The sequence below is a fragment of the Mercenaria mercenaria genome, chromosome 4 (assembly GCF_021730395.1).
Source record: "Mercenaria mercenaria strain notata chromosome 4, MADL_Memer_1, whole genome shotgun sequence".
NCBI classification, from domain to species: Eukaryota; Metazoa; Mollusca; class Bivalvia; order Venerida; family Veneridae; genus Mercenaria; species Mercenaria mercenaria.
This window is the reverse complement of record NC_069364.1, coordinates 36,295,731-36,319,012: the sequence shown is the minus strand read 5'-3', so window position 1 is coordinate 36,319,012 and position 23,282 is coordinate 36,295,731. Positions and strand designations below refer to the sequence as shown.

At 38.3% G+C, this 23,282-nt stretch overlaps 1 protein-coding gene across 2 annotated transcripts in view; it reads left to right on the top strand.

Annotated features, from left to right (window-relative positions):
* Positions 1-23,282, top strand: part of LOC123551448 (transcription initiation factor TFIID subunit 12-like) — a 124,870-nt gene that overhangs the window by 43,670 nt on the left and 57,918 nt on the right. For both annotated transcript variants that reach the window (XM_045340389.2, XM_045340387.2), the window contains one exon: positions 17,369-17,596. In XM_045340389.2, coding sequence (XP_045196324.1) covers positions 17,390-17,596 — 207 coding nt within the window. In that variant the 5' untranslated portion in view covers positions 17,369-17,389. The remainder of the gene's footprint in view (positions 1-17,368; positions 17,597-23,282) is intronic.

The following is a 23,282-nucleotide window of genomic DNA, read 5'->3' as shown; positions in this document are numbered from 1 at the left end:
TATCATCGTATCATACACACATTTAGGTACAATATGACAATATACTACGATGTAAGGTTTATAACACACCATGCCCTCGAATTCCCAAATTCAAAATGGCCGCCATTTGGATGGCTGGAACAACGGAAAACTCGAACTTATTTCCACGGGACCCTCGAGTTCGAGCCATCGAAGTTCGACTGTATTTATGAATTTAATTTAATCATAAACATAACCATTTTCAATAAAATCCATAAAACAACATACAAGTTCTCAGAAAATGTCAATAAATAACAATTCTATACCGCCTATTGGTTTTTCAAAATGAAGAGTACCCTGATCAGGTGACAACTGCCATGACGGACAAAATATTGCAGACGGGTACAAATTATGTGTTCAAATTATGTTGCATGGATTATTTATGCCAGATCAAAAGGAAAATGGATTAGAAATATTGTAAAGTAAAAGGTGAGTCCATTGCATTTGATGAAATTATAGCGTGACAGACTTCTGGCACGATTCCTGGTTAGGTTTCAGTACGTTCGGGATTCGTTTGAGCTCAGAGATCCGTAACAGCATATAAACATCTCTGAGCTGATTTCGTTTAGCTAGGGACTACTGTGCAGATGTAGACAAATTAATTGTTCGTACGGGACCATAAAACGAGCCACGCTAAATGATTGTTCGTACGGGACCGTACAAAGAGCCACGCTAAATCTATTTCAAGAAACAAAACAACAACATGTCTAGCACATTCGTAAACTGCCTTTCCTTTTATTGAACAACCGGCTTAATTTGATAACATTAATGTATTGTTTGTAGAAATGGCATAGAAAAGCAAAATATTTGTAAATTTCTGCATTTATCCGCCGTCTTTACACAAAATCCTATCACGGCCAATCAGCCATTGTTGTTTTCGACGTATTTAAATATTTGTCACCTGACACTGTCTTCGTTGGTTTACAGAATTTGGCGAAGCCTGGCGAATTAATTACTGACCAGCTGGTCATTAAATATTTCATGGTTTTATATCCATTCGTATTTTAACAATATTTGGCCATCCAAGTCTAACTTACAGGCGAATTTGTTCATTAGACTGTTTTCTACAAATCTACAAAGTTATTTGCTTTATTTTAATGGTGATTTTAAACAGGATTATAACTTTAATTTCACTTTGTTTTTACTATAATAAATAACTTGTATCATACCTTTTTGATAAACAACTAAAAATGCCATATGAAAACAGCTGGAGGTTTTTATATAAACAAATTTTAATCCAAGTGTTTTGTTATAACATATTGTATATATAGTACAATATTGTTTATACATTATTGACAGATACCAGTTCGTTATGTTATACTGCATTAGAGAAAATTTGGTGCCTTCCAGTAGGGGACTTTGTATTGCATGGCAATACTTCAATCACTTGTTATGGTCTGTTTCTTGCCTGGTTCATAACTCTACCATTCATCAAGGGATTTTAAAACCCAATAGTAAGTTGATATATCATGTGCAAGACCCAGACTCCTAGCTCCAAGGTCAAGGTCACACTTGGAGGTCACAGGTTTAGAGCATCAGTTTCATGTCCAGTCCATAACTCTACCATTCATGAAGGGATTTAAAATCATTTGGCACAAATATTCCCCATAATGAGATGATATGTCATGTGGAAGACCCAGGCCCCTGTCAAAATGATCAAGGTCACACTTAGAGGTCAAAGGTAATAGGTATCCAAGAATAGTCCAAGCTCTTCTATTCGTCCTGGTGTCAGCATTGGCATCATAACTTGGTTAAAGTTCTGCATTCAAGTGCATATAGCTATCATTTAAAGGCATACAGCTTTGAAACTTCTTCTTTTCATAGGTCAATTACCAACCTCACTGGGTCAAGGCCCATAACTCTGACATATATAATATTTTGACCAAATTATGCCCCCTTTGGGACTTAGAAAATCCTGGTTTAAGTTTTGCATGGAAGTTACTATATCAAAAACTAATGCAGATATTGAATTGAAACTTCACTTGTATCTTCAGGGTTATAAAAATAGGTAATAGCATCAAGTTCCATAACTCTGACATGCATTTTGGCCAAATTATGCTCGCTTTTTGACTTAGAAAATCCTGGTTAATTTTTGCATGCAAATTACTTTCTCCAAAACTAATACAGATACTGGATTGAAACTCTATAGATATTTTAACATTTAGGGTAATATTCCTGCTACTGGGACAACAATTCAAATAGTCGAGCTTTGGCTGTCTTACGGACAGCTCTTGTTCACCGAGTAATTGCCCTTTGATTATTATACGCCCGAAGGGACGTATTATGTTATGACGCTGGTATCCGTCCGTCTGTCCGTCCGTTAGCAATTTTGTGTCCGCTCCCCTTGAAGGATTTCAAAGGCACTTGGCACAAATGTTCGCCACATTGAGACGACTTGCAGAGCACATGTTTCGGATGGCTCCCTTCAAGGTCAAGGTCACACTTAGGGGTCAAAGGTCATATTGTTTCGTGTCCGCTCTGTAACTCTTGAACTGCTTGAACTTGGCACAAATGTTAACCACATCGAGACAATGTGCAGAGCGCATGTGTCGGATGGCTCGCTTCAAGGTCAAGGTCACACTTAGGGGTCAAAGGTCATATGACTTTGTTTTGTGTGTATATTGCTCTGCATTGAGGTGCTCCTGTTTTTATTTGGCAGATCCCTTTTTTGTTCACTTACAATAATTATGTCTCCCACCACATAGTGGTGTGGGAGACATATTGATTTACTCCAGTCTGTCTGTGTGTCTGTCACAAAGCTTGTCTGCACTCTAAGTCGAACATTTCTCATGCGATCTTCACCAAACTTGAACAAAATGTGTTTGCTAATAAGTGCTCGGCCAAGTTCGATAACTAGCCAGATCGGCCCAGGCACTGCAGAATTATGGCCCTTGAATTACCAAAAACCACTCAGATTTTGCGCATTTTTGCCCTCAAACTGGCACATATACTACTTTTAAGGGTCCTTTTGGTGTCAAAAAAGCGCATGCACATGTGCTCTAACTAAACAGTATATAAAGACTGACTTACTATTTAGATGATTAGGCAGTTGTGGGAGACATGCGCTTTTCTCAAAAGCATATCTAGTTTTTTTATTGAATTACTTCCCTTTTATGTTACTATAAATAGCTTATTTTGTAACTTTTTCATTTTTGTCCATAGGGGAAAACGGAGACCATTTTTCTGTGGTGCAACATGGATTGTACCTCAAATTTTTAGGTGTATTTTGACATATCTGTACCTTTTTTTTGTGGAGTTAGAATTTTTTTCTATCGACTTAGATTTTTTTTTATTTCTTCCCTTTGTTCTTCCTGTCCTTTGGGCTTCAACGATCAAGTTCTTTAAATTTTGCTCCCATCCTCCTCTGATATAACCCTTCGGGCGTATATTGCCATGCTTGGCGGAGCTCTTGTTCAATAATAGTAAACTTAGGTACATTTTTTGTCCTGAGTATTTCTCAGCTACCACTGGTTGGAATTTAGTGAATCTTCATAGGAAACTTCACTATCAAACGGAGATGCACATATTGTCTTCATGTTCCTGTTTGAGCATTTGCCCTTTGATTAAGCAACAATGGTATACTATGGTATATTTTTATACGCCCAAAGGGACGTAGTATGTTATACCCCCGGTGTCTGTCAGTCAGTCCGTCCGTCTGTCCATCCGTTAGCAGTTTCGTGTCCACTCTGTTACTCTTGAACCTCTTGAAGGAGACACAAATGTTCACCACACCGAGACGACGTGCAGAGCACATGTTTTGAGTCTTGCTTCAAGGTCAAGGTCACACTAAGGGGTCAAAGGTCATATCAGATTGTTTTGTGTCCTCTCTATAACTCTTGAACTGCTTGAAGGATTTCAAAGAAACTTGGCACAAATGTTCACCACACTGAGATGACATGCAGAGTGCATGTTTCGATTGACTCTCTTCAAGGTCAAGGTCACACTTAGGGTCAAAGACCATATCAGTTTGTTTTTTGTCCGCTTTGTAACTCTTGAACTGCTTGAAGGATTTCAAAGACATTTGGCACAAATGTTCACCACACTGAGATGACATGCAGAGCGCATGTTTTGGATCATTCGCTTCAAGGTCAAGGTCACATTTACGGGTCAAAGGTCATATATGACTTTGCTTTGTGTATATTGCTCTGCATTGCAGTACTCATGTTTTTATTTGGCAGATCCCTTTTAATTCACAATATTTTTTAGCTCACATGTCACACAGTGACAGTGTGAGCTTTTGTGATCGCGCAGCGTCCGTCGTGCGTGCGTGCGTGCGTGCATGCGTGCGTCCATGCGTAAACTTTTGCTTGTGACCACTCTAGAGGTCACATTTTTCATGGGATCTTCATGAAAGTTGGTCAGAATGTTCATCTTGATGATATCTAGGTCAAGTTCGAAACTGGGTCAACTGCGGTCAAAAACTAGGTCAGTAGGTCTAAAAATAGAAAAACCTTGTGACCTCTCTAGAGGCCATATTTTTCAATGGATCTTCATGAAAGTTAGTCAGAATGTTCATCTTGATGATATCTAGGTCAAGTTTGAAACTGGGTCACGCGCAGTCAAAAACTAGGTCAGTAGGTCAAATAATAGAAAAACCTTGTGACCTCTCTAGAGGCCATATTTTTCATGGGATCTGTATGAAAGTTGGTCTGAATGTTCATCCTTATGATATCCATCCTTATGATATCTAGGTCAAGTACGAAACTGGGTCACGTGCCGTCCAAAACTAGGTCAGTAGGTCTAAAAATAGAAAAACCTTGTGACCTCTCTAGAGGCCATATTTTTCAATGGATCTTCATGAAAATTGGTCAGAATGTTCATCTTGATGATATCTAGGACAAGTTCAAAACTGGGTCACGTGCGGTCCAAAACTAGGTCATTAGGTCTAAAAATAGAAAAAACCTTGTGACCTCTCTAGAGGCCATATTTTTCCATGGATCTTCATGAAAGTTGGTCTGAATGTTCACTTTGATGATATCTAGGTCAAGTTCGAAAGTGGGTCACATGCAGTCAAAAACTAGGTCATTAGGTCTAAAAATAGAAAAACCTTGTGACCTCTCTAGAGGCCTTATTTTTGAATGGATTTTCATGAAAATTGGTCAGAATGTTCACCTTGATGATATCTTGGTCAAGTTCGAAAGTGGTTGATGTGTGGTCAAAAACTAGGTCATTAGGTCTAAAAATAGAAAAACCTTGTGACCTCTCTAGAGGCCATACTTTTCATGAGATCTTCATGAAAATTGGTCAGAATGTTCATCTTGATGATATCTAGGTCAAGTTCGAAACTGGGTCACGTGCCTTTAAAAACTAGGTCCTTAGGTCAATTAATAGAAAAACGTTGTGACCTCTCTAGAGGCCGTACTTTTCATGAGATCTTCATGAAAATTGGTGAGAATGTTCACCTTGATGGTATCTAGGTCAAGTTCGAAACTGGGTCAAGTGCCTTCAAAAACTAGGTCATTAGGTCAGATAATAGAAAAACCTTGTGACCTCTCTAGAGGCCATATTTTTCAATGGATCTTCATGAAACTTGGTCAGAATTTTTATCTCAATATCTAGGTCAAGTTCAAAACTGGGTCACATGAGCTCAAATACTAGGTCACTATGTCAAATAATAGAAAACAAGAGCTGTCTCCGTAGGATGACACATGCCCCCGATGGCACTTTGAATGAATAGTTATGGCCGATCTTAAGAGTTTAGGACCTTTGACCTACGGAGCTGGGTCTTGCGCGTGACACATCGTCTTACTGTGTCACACATTCATGCATAGTTATTTTAAAATCCATGCATGAATGACAAAGATATGGACCGGACATGCCCATCAATGCACTATCATGAAAAATGATCTTTAACGTCTAAGTGTGACCTTGACCTTTGAGCTACGGACCTGGGTCTTGCGTGTGACACGTCGTCTTACTGTGGTACACATTCATGCCAAGTTATTTGAAAATCCATCCATCGATGACAAAGATATGGACCGGACACGCCCATCAATGCACTATCCTTTAACGTCTAAGTGTGACCTTGATCTTTGAGCTACGGACCTGGGTCTTGCGCACTGCACGTCGTCTTACTGTGGTACACATTCATGCCAAGTTATTTGAAAATCCATCCATCGATGACAAAGATATGGACCCGACACGCCCATCAATGCACTATCCTTTAACGTCTAAGTGTGACCTTGACCTTTGAGCTACGGACCTGGGTCTTGCGCACTGCACGTCGTCTTACTGTGGTACACATTCATGCCAAGTTATTTGAAAATCCATCCATCGATGACAAAGATATGGACCGGACACGCCCATCAATGCACTATCCTTTAATGTCTAAGTGTGACCTTGACCTTTGAGCTACGGACCTGGGTCTTGCGCACTGCACGTCGTCTTACTGTGGTACACATTCATGCCAAGTTATTTGAAAATCCATCCATCGATGACAAAGATATGGACCGGACACGAAAATTGCGGACAGACCGACAGACTGACAGACCGACAGACCGACAGACAGACAGACGGTTCAAAAACTATATGCCTCCCTTCGGGGGCATAAAAACAACGTCATACTCAGTTCAAAACTGGGTCATGTGGGGACAGGTGAGCGATTCAGGACCATCATGGTCCTCTTGTTTTTTTATGACCCCACTTTTTGTGGGGGGGGCATATAGATTTGCCCTTGTCCGTCCTTCCGTCCGTGCGTCCGTCTGTCCGTCCGTCCTTCCGAGAATGTTGTGTCGAGCCTAGCTCCAAAAGTATTTGACATAGAGTCACAAAACTTTACAGGAATGTTGGTCAGCATGTGTAGTTGTGCACCTGGGGTTTCGGGTCCGGATTCATTCAGTCATGTAGGAGTTATGCCCCCTGACTTTGTAAAATTTGGTCATTTTAGTGTTGTGTCGCGCGTAGCTCCAAAAGTATTTGACGTAGAGTCACCAAAGTTTACAGCAATGTTGGTCAGCATGTGTAGTTGTGCACCTGGGGTTTCGCATCCGGATTCATCCAGTCATGTAGGAGTTATGACCCCTGACTTAGTAAAAAATTGGTCATTTTAATGTTGTGTCGCGCGTAGCTCCAAAAGTATTTGACCTAGAGTTACCAAAGTTTACAGGAATGATGGTCAGCATGTGAAGATGTGCACCTGGGGTTTCACGTCGGGATTCATTCAGTTAGGTAGGAGTTATGGCCCCTGACTAAGTTAAAAATTGGTCATTTTAATGTTGTGTCGCGCGTAGCTCCAAAAGTATTTGACCTAGAGGCACCAAAGTTTACAGGAATGTTGGTCAGCATGTGCAGTTGTGCACCTGGGGTTTCGCTTCCGGATTCATTCAGTCATGTAGGAGTTATGGCCCCTGACTTAGTTAAAAATTGGTCATTTTAATGTTGTGTTGCGTGTAGCTCCAAAAGTACTTGACCTAGAGTCACCAAAGTTTACAGGAATGTTGGTCAGCATGTGCAGTTGTGCACCTGGGGTTTCGCGTCCGGATTCATTCAGTATATAGGAGCTATGGCCCCTGGCCTAGGAAAAAATTGCCGTTTTAATGTCATGTAGTGGGGGCATCTGTGTCCCATGGACACATTTCTAGTTTTAATTACTTCCCTTTTATTATGCCCACGAAGGGAGGCATATTAGTTTTCAACTGTCCGTCAGTTCGTTCGTTCGTTAGTTAGTTAGTTAGTTCGTTCGTTCGTTAGTCACAACGTTAACTTTTTGCATGAAGGCACTTTACTCGCGTCCCACTGCACCCAGGACCTTCAAACTTCACATGCTGATAGTACTGATTGAGTATACCACCCCTACTGACTTTGGGGTCACCAGGTCAAAGGTCAAGGTCACAGGGGCCAACGTTAACTTTTTGCATCAAGGCACTTTACTCGCAAACCATTGCACCCAGGACCTTCAAACTTCACATGCTGATAGTACTTACTGAGTACACCACCCCTACTGACTTTGGGGTCACCACAGGCCTCGATCTTGACGGTAGCCCGGTAGCCCGAGGCTACCAGTTTTTCAGACGGACTACCGAATTTCCCAAGCTGGGTAGTCCGTCGGGCTACTAAGTTTTCAAACATGTTAATAATAAAAGCGTGAAATTTCACCGATTTATCTAATGTTTCCTTTTAAATGACAACGATATTTTCGGTCCGCATAACACCGGTCGGCCATTTTTCTGAAATTTAAATCCCTTAATTTTCACAATAATTACAAAAAGAACTTTATGAATCTGAAATGTACATCCTAAATACTAGCTTTCGTATATTTATGCATGAATTGATGACTTCAGATTTGCAATATATAAAGTAACTTTACAAAATTCAGAAATTACATCCCTAAAAATTACCTGGATTGACTGGAATTTACCCGCGAATCGTAAAGATATCAAAACGTCATGCCAGTAATTTTCCATTCCACGAGCACGTGCGACCTGTCGTATCGCCGTTACTTAAATGTTTATCGACACGTACACAAAAAAACGCTTGTAGTGCATTCATTTTTTAATATAATCGCTTCAAATTTTCAGCACCGCTTTAGAAATAATACAGTTTGAATTCTATAACGATTTTAATAAGATGTCGACAGAAATGTAGGCAAAATTCTATAAAAACGATCTAAGTTTCATACAATTATTTGTAAAATTTCAAACAGCGCGATCTTAATTACTTATTTATTTCTAAAAGTAAATAAATAATACATACTATGGTCATAAAATTCAGACTTTTGACAAGAAAGTACAAAAAACAGAATTAAAAAAATCTTAAATAATGAAAAAGCGGCAGTAATTTAAATACATCGAGTAAAACGATTTTTGGCAAACAGATTTCTGCAAGTGCGGATGAATAGGTTACGGGACCTCGTGAACGTAAATAAAAACAATGATTGTTTTAAAATAAAGCAGTATGATGTCGCTGTGATTTTTAATAAGTTTAATAAGTAAATGAATCTTTGTACATGTCTTTTTTGACTCGACACTATGTCAGATATTCTTTTCAAACAATAATGTAAATTCCTTGAGGGCAAATAGGTCACAGAGGTAGGATATCTACTATTATCGTTTGACACATTTACCTGTCAGTTTATACGGGATATAGCGCATTCGCTTTAAAAAAAAATTAAAGAAGATAATTTTTTACTGATTTCTTCTCAGCAATTTAAAGAACTGTACGATCAGACAGTGATGTGTCACATGGCGCGAAAAGATGACGTAATGCCATGACAATCTCGGGCAACTAAACCCCTTTAATCTCCACTTTAGATGCCATGATACCGACACACTTCTTTTAGCTCTTTGAGGGGGTTTTAATTGATGATGAAAACAAGGCCAATTACTTGTTGATCAACAGAATAATTACCGATAATTGTTAATGTTTTTTTTTCCGCTTTAAACACGGGTGGGTTGATGATGATTATAGATATTATTGTGTCCACGTCGCCCTGGACTGTGATAATAGGCTACATTTACTTGATCATAATGCATAAAAAAAAAAAAAAAAACAAATACCGACCTACCGACCCTGCTTTTTTTTGGCCATGAAACACAACATTTTTTGGGGGTTGGGGGGTGGGGGTGGGGCTAACCAGGCTGATCCATTATTGCAGTTAAATTTGAACAGCTACACTATATTTTAAAGGCCCTGGCTAAAAAAAGTAAGTTTTAGACGGGTAGTGCAAATTTGAACCCCACGCCTGGCATATAACTAGATACTGGTGAAGGTCTTACTTTTTTCTACAGTTTTCTCCCATAATTTCTGTCTGCTAGTTACTTGAATATTGTAACATGGTTATCCACTTACGTTGGCTTAGCCTGCCCATGGATAGTGTGGGTAGGTTTGATGCCTACCATTTAAATAACTGAATGATGAATCAAGCATAAACTAAAATACATCATATTTATAAACAAAATGATTTCGGGCAATTAAAAATGTTTTCTGGCAAATGTTTTATTAGCTCACCTGTCACAAAGTGATAAGGTGAGCTTTTGTGATCGCGCGGTGTCCGTCGTCCGTCGTCCGTCCGTCCGTCCGTGCGTCCGTCCGTAAACTTTTGCTTGTGACCACTCTAGAGGTCACATTTTTCATGGGATCTTTATGAAAGTTGGTCAGAATGTTCATCTTGATGATATCTAGGTCAAGTTCGAAACTGGGTCACGTGCGGTCAAAAACTAGGTCAGTAGGTCTAAAAATAGAAAAACCTTGTGACCTCTCTAGAGGCCATATATTTCACAAGATCTTCATGAAAATTGGTCAGAACGTTCACCTTGGTGATATCTAGGTCAAGTTCGAAACTGGGTCACGTGCCTTCAAAAACTAGGTCAGTAGGTCAAATAATAGAAAAACCTTGTGACCTCTTTAAAGGCCATATTTTTCATGGGATCTGTATGAAAGTTGGTCTGAATGTTCATCTTGATGATTTCTAGGTCAAGTTCGAAACTGGGTCACGTGCCATCAAAAACTAGGTCAGTAGGTCTAAAAATAGAAAATCCTTGTGACCTTTCTAGAGGCCATATATTTCACAAGATCTTCATGAGAATTGGTCAGAACGTTCATCTTGATGATATCTAGGTCAAGTTCGAAACTGGGTCACGTGCCGTCAAAAACTAGGTCAGTAGGTCAAATAATAGAAAAACCTTGTGACCTCTCTAAAGGCCATATTTTTCATGGGATCTGTGTGAAAGTTGGTCTGAATGGTCATCTTGATGATATCTAGGTCAAGTTCGAAACTGGGTCACATGCGGTTAAAAACTAGGTCAGTAGGTCTAAAAATAGAAAAACCTTATGACCTCTCTAGAGGCCATATATTTCATGAAATCTTCATGAAAATTTGTCAGAATGTTCACCTTGATGATATCTAAGTCAAGTTCGAAAGTGGGTCACGTGCCATCAAAAACTAGGTCAGTAGGTCAAATAATAGAGAAACCTTGTGACCTAACTAGAGGCCATATTTTCCATGGGATCTGTATGAAAGTTGGTCTGAATGTTCATCTTGATGATATCTAGGTGAAATTTGAAAGTGGGTCACGTGTCGTCAAAAACTAGGTCAGTAGGTCAAATAATAGAAAAACCTTGTGACCTTTCTAAAGGCCATATTTTTCAATGGATCTTCATGAAAGTTGGTCTGAATGTTCATCTTGATGATATCTAGGTCAAATTCGAAACAGGATCATGTGCGGTCAAAAACTAGGTCAGTAGGTCTAAAAATAGAAAAACCTTGTGACCTCTCTAGAGGCCATACTTGTGAATGGATATTCATAAAAATTGGTCAGAATGTTCACCTTGATGATATCTAAGTCAAGTTCGAAAGTGCGTCACGTGCCTTCAAAAAGTAGGTCAGTAGGTCAAATAATGAAAAAACGTTGTGACCTCTCTAAAGGCCATATTTTTCATGGGATCTGTATGAAAGTTGGTCTGAATGTTTATCTTGATGATATCTAGGTCAAGTTTGAAACTGGGTCAACTGCGATCAAAAACTAGGTCAGTAGGTCTTGAAATAGAAAAACCTTTTGACCTCTCTAGAGGCCATACCCTTGAATGGATCTTCATGAAAATTGGTCAGAATGTTCACCTTGATGATATCTAGGTCAAGTTTGAAACCGGGTCACGTGCCTTAAAAAACTAGGTCAATAGGTCAAATAATAGAAAAACCTTGTGACCTCTCTAGAGACCATATTTTTCAATGGATCTTCATGAAAATTGGTCAGAATTTTTATCTTTATAATATCTAGGTCAAGTTCAAAACTGGGTCACATGAGCTCAAAAACTAGGTCACTATGTCAAATAATAGAAAAAACGACGTCATACTCAAAACTGGATCATGTGGGAAGAGGTGAGCGATTCAGGACCATCATGGTCCTCTTGTTAACTTACTTGCCTGAAAGGACAATTGCTGGAAAAAAATTAAGGTGAAGACTGTAATATATTTTTCTCTTTTCCAAAACGGGACTACCAGAAACCTGGTCGGGCTACTTGATTTCACAAGTTGGTAGCCCTGCTGGCTACCAGCAAAAGTAGGTTAAGATCGAGGCCTGCACCAGGTCAAAGGTCAAGGTCACAGGGGCCAATGTTAACTTTGTGCATGAAGGCACTTTACATGCGAACCACTGCACCCAGGACCTTCAAACTTCACCTACTGATAGTACTTATTGAGTACACCACTCCTACTGACTTTGGGGTCACCAGGTCAAAGGTCAAGGTCACAGGGGCCAACGTTAACTTTTGCATGAAGGCACTTTACTCACGAACCACTTCACCCAGGATCTTCAAACTTTACATGCTGATAGTACTTTATGAGTACACCACCCCTACTGACTTTGGGGTCACCAGGTCAAAGGTCAAGGTGCTGTGGGGGCATTTGTCACCATCAGTGACAGCTCTTGTTTACTATAAATAGCTTATTTTGAAACTTTTTATTATTGGCCATAAGGAAAAACCGTGACCACTTTTCTGTGGTACAACATAGATGGTACCTCCAGTTTTTTGGTGTATTTTGAGGTATCAGTACCTGGTAAAGATTTTTCTGTGGACTTTGTTGTTCCTGTCCTTTGGGCTTCAACAGTCAAGTTTTTTAAATTTTGCTCCCATCCTCTGATGTAACCCTTAGGGCGTATATTGCTTCGCTTGGCGGAGCTGTTGGTGTCCAGGGTATTTCTCAGCAGCCACTGGTTGGAGTTCAGCCATACTTTTTGGGAAGGTTCATTTTCTAGAGGAGATGCGCATATTTTAATTATACAACACTAGTAGTACAATTCTTGTCCGGAGTATTTTTAGCTCATCTGATTTTTTAAAATGATGAGTTATTGTCATCACTTGATCGGCGTCGGCGTTGCCTGGTTAAGTTTTATGTTTAGGTCAGCTTTTCTCCTAAACTATCAAAACAATTGCTTTGAAACTTGCAACAGTTGTTCACCATCATAAGCTGACCCTGTACAGCAAGAAACATAACTCCATCATAACTGTGTCCTGCTTTTTGCAAGAATTATTGCCCCTTTTGGACTTAGAAAATCAGATTTCTTGGTTAAGTTTTATATTTAGGTCAGCTTTTCTCATAAACTTTCGAAGCTATTGCTTTAAAACTTGCAACACTTGTTCACCATCATAAGCTGACCCTGTACAGCAAGAAACATAACTCTGTCCTGCATTTTGCAAGAATTATGGCCCCTTTTGGACTTAGAAAATATCAGATTTTCTTGGGTTTAAAATTTATGTTTAGGTAAAAATTTTCTCCTAAACTATCAAAGCTATTGCTTTGAAACTTGCAACTGTTGTTCACCATCATAAGCTGACTCTGTACATCAAGAAACATAACTCCATCCTGCTTTGCAAGAATTATGGCCCTTTTTGGACTTAGAAAATCATGGGTAGGAGAATTTTTCTATTATACAAAAAAATCAGATGAGCGTCAGCACCCGCAAGGCGGTGCTCTTGTTCAACAACCACTGGTTGGAATTTAGCCACACTTCATAGGAAGCTTTATTATCAAGAGTAGATGCGCATATTATCTACATGTTTTGGTTGAACATTTTTTGCTGTCGTTTGATATTTCAACATTAGTAAACTATAGCACCATCATAGTCAGGAGTATTTTTCACCAACCGCTGCCTGGAATACTGCAAAAATTCATAGGATACTTTGCTCTCAAGAGGAGGTGTGCATATACTATTCATTAATCGATGGAATGATTTTTCAATGAGATATTGCCCTTTGATTTCTAAGTTGTTGCTCTTTAATGATTCAACACCAGTAAACTAGTGCCATGATAGTCGGGAGTATTTCTCAGCAGCCACTGGCTGGAATTCAGCAAAAATTATAGGATGCTTTACTCTCAAGAGCATATTTTCTTCATGTTCTGGTGGAATGATTTTTAGCTCCACTATTCGGAGAAAAGGGGGGGCTATTCTACTCGCCCCGGCGTCAGCGTGACCTTTCTTGGTTAAAGTTTTTCAGCAATCTTTATTTTTCTGTCATATCTTTGTTACTATTGCTTATATCTTACTGTAATTTCACATAAACATTGTCCAGCACACAAACAAAGTATGTGCAGGGGCTTGGCCCATTATACTTAAGGTCAAGGTCACCAAGGTGTTATACTTTAGTTATTTTAAAGGTTAAAGTTTTTCGGCAACCTTTGTTTTCCTGTCATATCTTTGTTACTTTTGCTTATATCTTACTGTAAGTTCCATAAACATTGTCCAGCGTACAAAAAAGTATTTGCAGGGGCTGGGCCCATTATAACCAGGGTCAAGGTCACAAAATTGTTATACTTGCAATTATTTTCATGTTAAATTTTTTCGAAAGCTTCTGTTATAGACATATCTTTGGTACTTCAAAAGATAATGACTTAAATTAAAAAAATATTTCTTTATAATCATCATCTGCATGAGTGGTTACAATCCCCATAACTCTTAATTGTATTTTTGACAGAATTATGCCACTTTATACAAGTTTTTGGCAATCTTCGTTTTCTGGATATAACTTTAGTACAACATAAGATAACGACTTGAAACTTAAAATGTCTTTATCATCATCATCTGCATGTGCGGTAACAATCCCTATAATTCTGATTTGTATTTTTGACCAAATTATGCCCTTTTTATTAGCTCACCTGTGAGCTTTTGTGATCGCACTTCGTCCAGCGTCCATCGTCCATTTGTAAACTTTTACTTTGAACGACATCCCCTCATAAACCGCTAGGCCAATTTCATCCAAACTTCACAGGAATGTTCTTTGGGTGAAGCTCTATAAAATTTATTCAAAGAATTGATTTCCATGCAGAACTCTGGTTGCCATGGCAACAGAAAGGAAAAGCTTTAAAAATCTTCTTCTCAAAAACCAGAAGCCCTAGAGCTTAGATATTTAGTGAAAGCATTGGCTAGTGAACCTCTACCAAATTTTTTCAAATCATGACCCCCGGATAAAAATTTGACCCCGCTTGGGGGGTCAAAATGATTTTACATAGGAAAATCTTAAAAAATTTTTCTTCTCAAAGACCAAAGCCCTAAGCTTAGATTTTAACATGTAGCAATTGCCTAGTAGACCTCTACTAAAATTGTTCAAATCATGACCCCAGGGTCAAAATTGACCCCGCCCCAGGGGTCACTTGATTTTTCATAGATTTCTATAGGAAAATCTTCAAATTAAAAAAAAAAGCAAAACCAGAAGGTCTAGAGCTTAGATATTTGACATGTAACATTGCCTAGTGGACATCTACAAAATTTGTTCAAATCATGACCCCCGGGATCAAAATTGACCCTGCCCCAGGGGTCACTTGATTTCATATAGGAAAATCTTCAAAAGATTTCTAAAAATAAACCAGAAGGCCTAGAGCTTAGATATACAACATGTAGCATTGCCAAGTGGACCTCTACAAAGTTTGTTCAAATCATGACCCCCCGGGGTCAAAATTGACCCCGCCGTAGGGGTCACTTTATTTTACATAGGAAAATCTTCAAAAATTTTCTAAAAATAAACCAGAAGGCCTAGATCTTAGATATTTGACATGTAGCATTGCCTAGTAGACTTCTACAAAATTTGTTCAAATCGTGACCCCCCCGGGTCAGATTGACTCCGCCCCATGGTGTTACTTGATTGTATATAGAAAAATCTTCAAAATTTTCTAAAAACAAACCAGAAGGCCTATAGCCAATATTTGACATGTAGCATTGCCTACTGGATCTCTACAAAATTTGTTCAAGTCTTGATCCCCCCCCCCCCCCCACCCCCCCAGGGTCAACTTGACCCAGCCCCAGGGGTTACTTGATTGTACATAGGGAAATCTTCATAAATTTGCTAAAGATAAATCAGAAGGCCTAGATCTTAGATATTTGATATGTAACATTGCCTAGTAGACTTCTACAAACTTTGTTCAAATCATGACCCCCAGGGTAAAATTGACCCCGCCCCAGCAGTAACTTAATTGTACATCGGAAAATCTTTAAAAAAAATTCTAAAAATAAACTAGAAGGCCTAGAGCTGAGATATTTGACATGTAGCATTGCCTAGAGGACCTCTACAAAATTTATTTAAATCATGACCCCCGGCGTCAAATTGGCCTGCCCCAGGGGTTACTTGATTGTACATAGGAAAATCTTCCAAAAAATGTCTAGAAATAAACTAGAAGGCCTAGAGCTTAGATATTTGGTGTGTAGCATTGCCTAGTGGATCTCTACCAAGTTTGTTCAAATCATGACCCCAGGGTCAAGGTTAAATGCAAATCTTCATAGCAACCATTTAACCAGGTGAGCGATATAGGGCCATCATGGCCCTCTTGTACTTAATTTTTTTCACAAACTTCGTTTTCTGGATATTACTTTAGTACTATGTAAGATAATGACTTGAAACTCAAAATATATCTGTACCATCATCATCTGCATGTATGGTAACAATCCCAATAGATCTTCTTGACAGAATTATGCCCCTTGGTGTATCTTCCATTCAAAGTAAAGGTCTCTTATTGAGACATATATTCATTTTACTGTCAAATCGCCATATTGTGGAGCATGCTGTCTTATGGACAGCTCTTGTTCAATTAGATATTGCCCTTTGATTGACTATATGTCCCCAGTCAATGGATTCCACTTTTGTTCTTTTAAAATGCAGTAATCATATTTCAGGGTGCATCCATTGGTTTTACCGATACTTTTTTGTTTTGTTTCATTTTAGGTAGCTTGTGTCAAGGTCATTGTTACTAAATATAGAAAAATGGTTTTCAGTCATTGATTTAGAATGAGCAATTTCAAAAAAAAAGACTGAAAGTCAGTTGCATTTAAGAAAATGCGGTTTCAAGGGTGAAACTTTAAACCTGTTTGGCAGGGGATACCAATCCACCAAATTTGCATGTTTCTTGTGTCATATCATATAGCAAATACCTGGCATTGTTTCTAGTGTCATGTCAGATGACCTCAAATACTTGCAAACCTTTTTGTTGTGATAAACAGCAAATTCCTACCAATGTTTCTCGTATCATATCACAGTAAATGATTACCAACTTCATTAGATTGAAAGTTAAAGAATTGATCCCATTTACAGTTCTTTACATGTATCTAATAATTATGAGGATCAGTCACGGCGAAACCCAAAAAAGGGCAAGGTCCAACATGGAAGGCCAGGGCGCTGATCCATATGTCCAATACAGTATGGAGCAAGTCAGTGTTTACTACTGCTGAAGTGTTTTTTACAGCGCAGTTTTCTACACACATGTTCATTTTTCATAAATATCTGGCAAAACATCATGTTTTTGGTCAGATGAGTTTCCATTCGGTCAGATGGGGGTATCCTGGGTCATCTGACCGAATGTCAGACAAGTCTTGAAACTCTTTCGCTATGACCGAAAGATGTTTGTTTTATCCAATATATTTTCTTTCAGGCAATAACAAACAGTCCCGGTATGGCTGGAGGGCAGCAGGTGGTAGGTATGGCACAGCAACCACTGGGATTGCGCCCAGCAATACCAGCCACACAGTCAGTAACAGTACCAGGTGTAGGTTTGCCGAGCACGGTTAATAAGGAGAGTAAAGTGCTGGACAAACGAAGACTACAGGAACTTGTAAAGGAAGTTGATCCTTTAGAGCAGCTTGATGAAGATGTGGAGGAGGTCCGTTTATTTAATATAATGCATTGAAGACTGTGAAATATCTGCATTTTAGGTCAATCTGTGGCCAGCTTCAGATAAATGCAAATCTTAGAGAAAATTTCTAGGAGAAGACTTATGTTCACAAATAGATTAAATTGTCAATATTTTATATGTACCAAGATACACACTTTGGCATCCTTAAGCATGCCTCATTATTTGCATCAAATATTCTGAAACTTAGAAAACAATTTCATCATGTTAGTATTGGTAAAACTTCCCAAAGGGGAAGCATATAGTCGCCGCTTCATCTGTCCATCTGTCTGTCCAGCCCGCATTTCTTGTCCGGAGTATTTCTCAGCAACCACTGGTTGGAATTTAGCAAAACTTCATAGGAAACTTCACTCTCAAGAGGAGATGAGCATAATTTTTTATTAGCTCACCTGTCACATAGTGACAAGGTGAGCTTTTGTGATCACCCTTCGTCCGTCGTCAGTCCGTCCATGTGTGCTTGCGTGCGTCCGTCAACAATTTCTTGTCTGCACGATAGTGGTTTCATTTATGATTTTATTTTAACCAAACTTGCACACAACTTGTATCACCATAAGATCTCGGTTCCTTTCTTGAACCGGCAGATTCCATTATGGGTTCCAGAGTTATGGCCCCTGAAAGGGCCAAAATTAGCTTTGACTTTCTCACAATAGACTTATTGATATTTACAACTGCACAAACTGTATCACCATAAGATTTGGTCCTTTCTGACTGCATCATAGGTTCCAGAGTTATGGCCTAAAGGCAAATTAACTATTTTGACTTGCTGCACAATACAGCTTATTAGATGATTACCAACTGACACAACTTGTATCACCAAAGATCTTGGTTCCTTTCTTGAACTGGCCAGATTCCATATGGGTTCCAGAGTTATGGCCCCTGAAAGGGCCAGAATTAACTATTTTGACCTTGTCTGCACAATAGCAGCTTCATTTAGGATTTGAATTTAATCAAACTTGCACAAAACTTGTGTCACCACAAGATCTTGATTCCTTAGTTGAACCGGCCAGATCCTGTAATGGGTTCCAGACTTATGGCCCCTGAAAGGGCCAAAATTAGCTATTTTGACCTTGTCTGCACAATAGCAGCTTCATTTATGATTTGATTTTAACCAAACTTGCACACAATTTTTATCACCACAAGACCTTGGTTCCTTTCTTGAACTGGTCAGATTTCCTTATGGGTTCCAGAGTTATGGCCCCTTAACTCCCTGAGGCCGAAATGCGACTATAGGCGCTATATTTTCTACCCCTGTAGCGTCGATATGCGACTATAAGCGCGTTATCAGGACTCCCCAGGACAACGATTGACGACTATAGTCGCGGTACCGAGATCATGCTAACTGCGTCACATACTTGTTAATTTTTGATAAATCTGATAAAAGCAAAATTATATTGCATTCTGGTTATTATTTCTCAGATGTTATAATTACTAAGTGTGCTACTAATCAGTTCCCTTGTTAAAATAAATGTTTATAATTATGCGGTCATGTAAAGGAAATAAAAAGACGAACTCCGCTGTCTTTTTTTTTCTTTCATACTGTTCATACATTTTTTCAAAAGAGTAAAATAATGTCGTTGACCAGAGATCTTTCTTAAAATGAAGAAAATATTCATTATCATGCTGATTCTGACATATCAGCTCCGTCGGTTGATGAGACCGATGATGAAATTCCATTATCAGAGAAATGAATGGTCGGGAAATATTAAGTTTTAGAAGGCTGAAATATTCGTATATTTATATCGCATACGATACAAATGAATAAAAATAACACACCAAAACATGTTTCATAAAACACAACAAAAATGTATGTAAATAAATGCATGTTTGTAAATTTAATGATTATTCAACCATGGATGTAAATGTTACAACTTAACTGTCTAAGCGCGTTTCACACAACATTTGTGTACATATTTAGAAATAGATTATACATCAAAGTAAACCATCGATATTCACACAAAAACAGGTGTAAATTTCAAGTAATACTGATTTAAATATTCTGTGTAAATAACATATCTATCAATTGGAATATAATGTGTTTACGTGTGAAAAAGGTAAGAAAATCAGAAATGTTCAAATATTTATCAAACGCATTAGGTGTGCTTAAATTGTGAATATTTCGAAGTGAAATTATTATTCTATTTGGATATAAGCCACGGGCGAAATATGATATAAAAATATTTGTTTAAACTTCGAAGATTTTGTTAGTTTATTTTAACTTACACAAAAGTTAATAATGTTTCCCTGCATTATATCAATTGACCGCATGCGAGTGTGATTATGATAAGATCAGATAATGTCTTCGACGTCAGGTGGTAATTTTTATCTCGCCGCAGCAGGTATGTTACACTATCGGCCTCAGGGAGTTAAAGGTCCAAAATTGGCTATTTTGGCTTTTGCAGCCATATAGAGACTTCATTTATGGTTTTATTTGATACAAACTTCCAAAATAACTTCAACAACAATAATTCTTGGATTTCATGACAAATCAGATCCAAGCATAGGTTCAGAGTTATTTTATATCTGATTACCTCCCCTGATTGTAATCAAATGGATTTATATCAGTAAGTACTTATAGGACTTATTTGAAATTTCATTATTGTCATTAGTTGGACTGAGCCAATCAGGGTAGATAACTATGGACTGATTTTATGTCGAATTACCTCCCTTTATTATACGCCCGTTTGAAAAACGGGACGTATTATGGGAACGCCCCTGGCGGGCTTCGGGCGGCGTCCACAGACTTTGTCTGGAGCATATCTTCTACATGCATGAAGGGATTTTGATGAAACTTGGCACAGTTGTTCACCATCATGAGACGGAGTGTCATGCGCAAGAACCAGGTCCCTAGGTCTAAGGTCAAGGTCACACTTAGAGGTCAAAGGATACAAGAATGAAAACTTTGTCCGGAGCATTACCTCTTCATGATTAGAGAGATTTTGATATAGCTTGTCACAAATGTTCACCACCATGAGGCGGAGTGTCATGCGCAAGAACCAGGTCCCTAGGTCTAAGGTCAAGGTCACACTTAGAGGTCAAAGGATACAAGAATGAAAACTTTGTCCGGAGCATTCTTTCTTCATGCATAGAGGGATTTTGATATAACTTGGCACAAATGTTCACCACCATGAGGCGGAGTGTCATGCGCAAGAACCAGATCCCTAGGTCTAAGGTCAAGGTCACACTTAGCGGTCAAAGGATACAAGAATGAAAACCTTGTCCGGAGCATTTCTTCTTCATGCATAGAGGGATTTTTATATAACTTTGCACAAATGTTCACCACCACAAGACGAAGTGTCGTGCGCAAGAACCAGGTCTCTAGGTCTAAGGTCAAGGTCACACTTAGAGGCCAAAGGTCAGATACAAGAATGACTTTGTCTGAAGCATTTCTTCTTCATGCATGGAGGGATTTTGATGTAACTTGGCACAACTATACACATTATGAGAGGAAGTGTCATGCACAGTGCCTTTCTTTAGAATTACTTCCCTTTGTTGTTACTATAAATAGCTTATATTGCAACTTCTTCATTACTAGTCGTAGGGAAAAATCAAGACCACTTTTCTGTTGTACAACATGCATGCTACATCCAATTTTGAGGTGTATGTTGACCAATCTCTACCTGGTAAAGATTTTTGTGTGGACACAATTTTTTTTTGGATTTTTTTTTTGGATTTTTTTTTTTTTTTTTTGGATTTTTTTTAAAGATTAACTTCCCTTAGTTGTTACTATAAATAACTTATATTGTAACTTTTTTATAATTGACCATAGGGAAAAACCAAGACCACTTTTCTGTGGTACAACATAGATGTTACTTTCAAATTTTAGGTGTATTTTAAGGTCTCTACCTGGTAAGGAATTTTTTTTGTGTACTTAGGAAAACAAAATACTTACAATGATTACTAAACAACCACAAAATTAAAATTCATTTGCAATACAGCAGCTAGAGTAAAGAAATTCGCTGTGACGGGCGTATATTGTGACATTCTGGCACTCTTGTTTCAAATTAAAATGGGTATATCTCCGTAACAAATGAAGATACTAATCTGAAATTTCATTTCTGTCAACAGATTTATTTGGCAGATCCTTCTTTTGTTCACTTACAATAATTTTTTTTTTTTAATTACTTTCCTTTTACGTTACTATAAATAGCTTATATTTAGTAACTTTTTAATTATTGGCCGTAGGGAAAAACAGAGACCACTTTTCTGTGGTACAGCATGGCTGGTACCTCCAATTTTTAGGTGTATTTTGACATATCTGTACCTTGTAAGAATTTTTTTTTCTTTTTGGTTAAATTTCTTCCCTTTGTTGTTACTGTCCTTTGGACTTAGATATTTTTTCTGAGGACCTTCTGTCCTCAAGTGCAATGATAACAGGTGAGTGATATAGGGCCATCAGCCATCATGGTCCTCTTGTTGTCTTTGAGTTCTGGTAATAAGAATAAGAATCTTTTTCTTATTAAAAAAGAAATGTAATTTTATGAAAATAGATTAATTAACTTCTCCCTGTTAGACTGAAATGCTTTGCACTTTATAAGCTTATCTTTTAAAGCTAATATACAAAATACAAACACACACAAGTAAATGTTTTTCACATCTCGATCCTTATGTAACATCTGTGATTGTTAGTTGGTAAACAAAAAATTGTCACCTGCTTGGGATTATGTTTTTAAAATCAATTCAAAGTGGTAATACACATAAGTTTTGACAGTTACTGTCCAGTTTTCGGAGGAATTTTTAGCAAGCCTAGCTGAAAAAGTATTTGATATAAATTGATGAAACCTTGCATGAGTCTTTATCATGATATGAACTTGCGCACCTCCTATTTTTCGTCTGGCTCCGCCTCCTATTTTTAGAGTTATGGCCCCTGAAATAGTCAGAAATGCAAATTTTCACCTTGTGACACGCCTAGCTCAAAAAGTATTTGATATAGATTCATGAAACCTTGCATAAGTCTTAATCATGATATGAACTTGCGCACCTCCTATTTTTCATCTTGGTCCGCCCCCTATTTCCAGAGTTATGGCCCCTGAAATAGTCAAAAATGCATATTTTCACCTTGTGACGCACCTAACTCAAAAAGTATTTGATATAAATTGATTAAACCTTGCATGAGTCTTTATCATGGTATGAACTTGCGCATCTCCTATTTTTTGTCTGGCTCCGCCTCCTACTTTTAGAGTTATGGCCCCTGAAATAGTCAGAAATGCACATTTTCACCTTGTGACGCACCTAACTCAAAAAGTATTTGATATAAATTGATTAAACCTTGCATGAGTTTTATCATGATATGAACTTGCGCACCTCCTATTTTTTGTCTGGCTTCGCCTCCTATTTTTAGCTCACCAGTCACATAGTGACAAGGTGAGCTTTTGTGATCACCCTTCGTCCGTCCGTCCGTCTGTCTCGTGCGTCCGTGTGTCCGTCAACAATTTCTTGTCTGCACGATAGTGGTTTCATTTATGATTTTATTTTAAGCAAACTTGCACACAATTTGTATCACCATAAGATCACGGTTCCTTTCTTGAACTGGCCAGATCCCATTATGGGTTCCAGAGTTATGGCCCCTGAAAGGGCCAAAAATACACATAAGTTTTGACAGTTACTGTCCAGTTTTCGGAGGAATTTTTAGCTCGACTATACGAAGTATGTAGAGCTG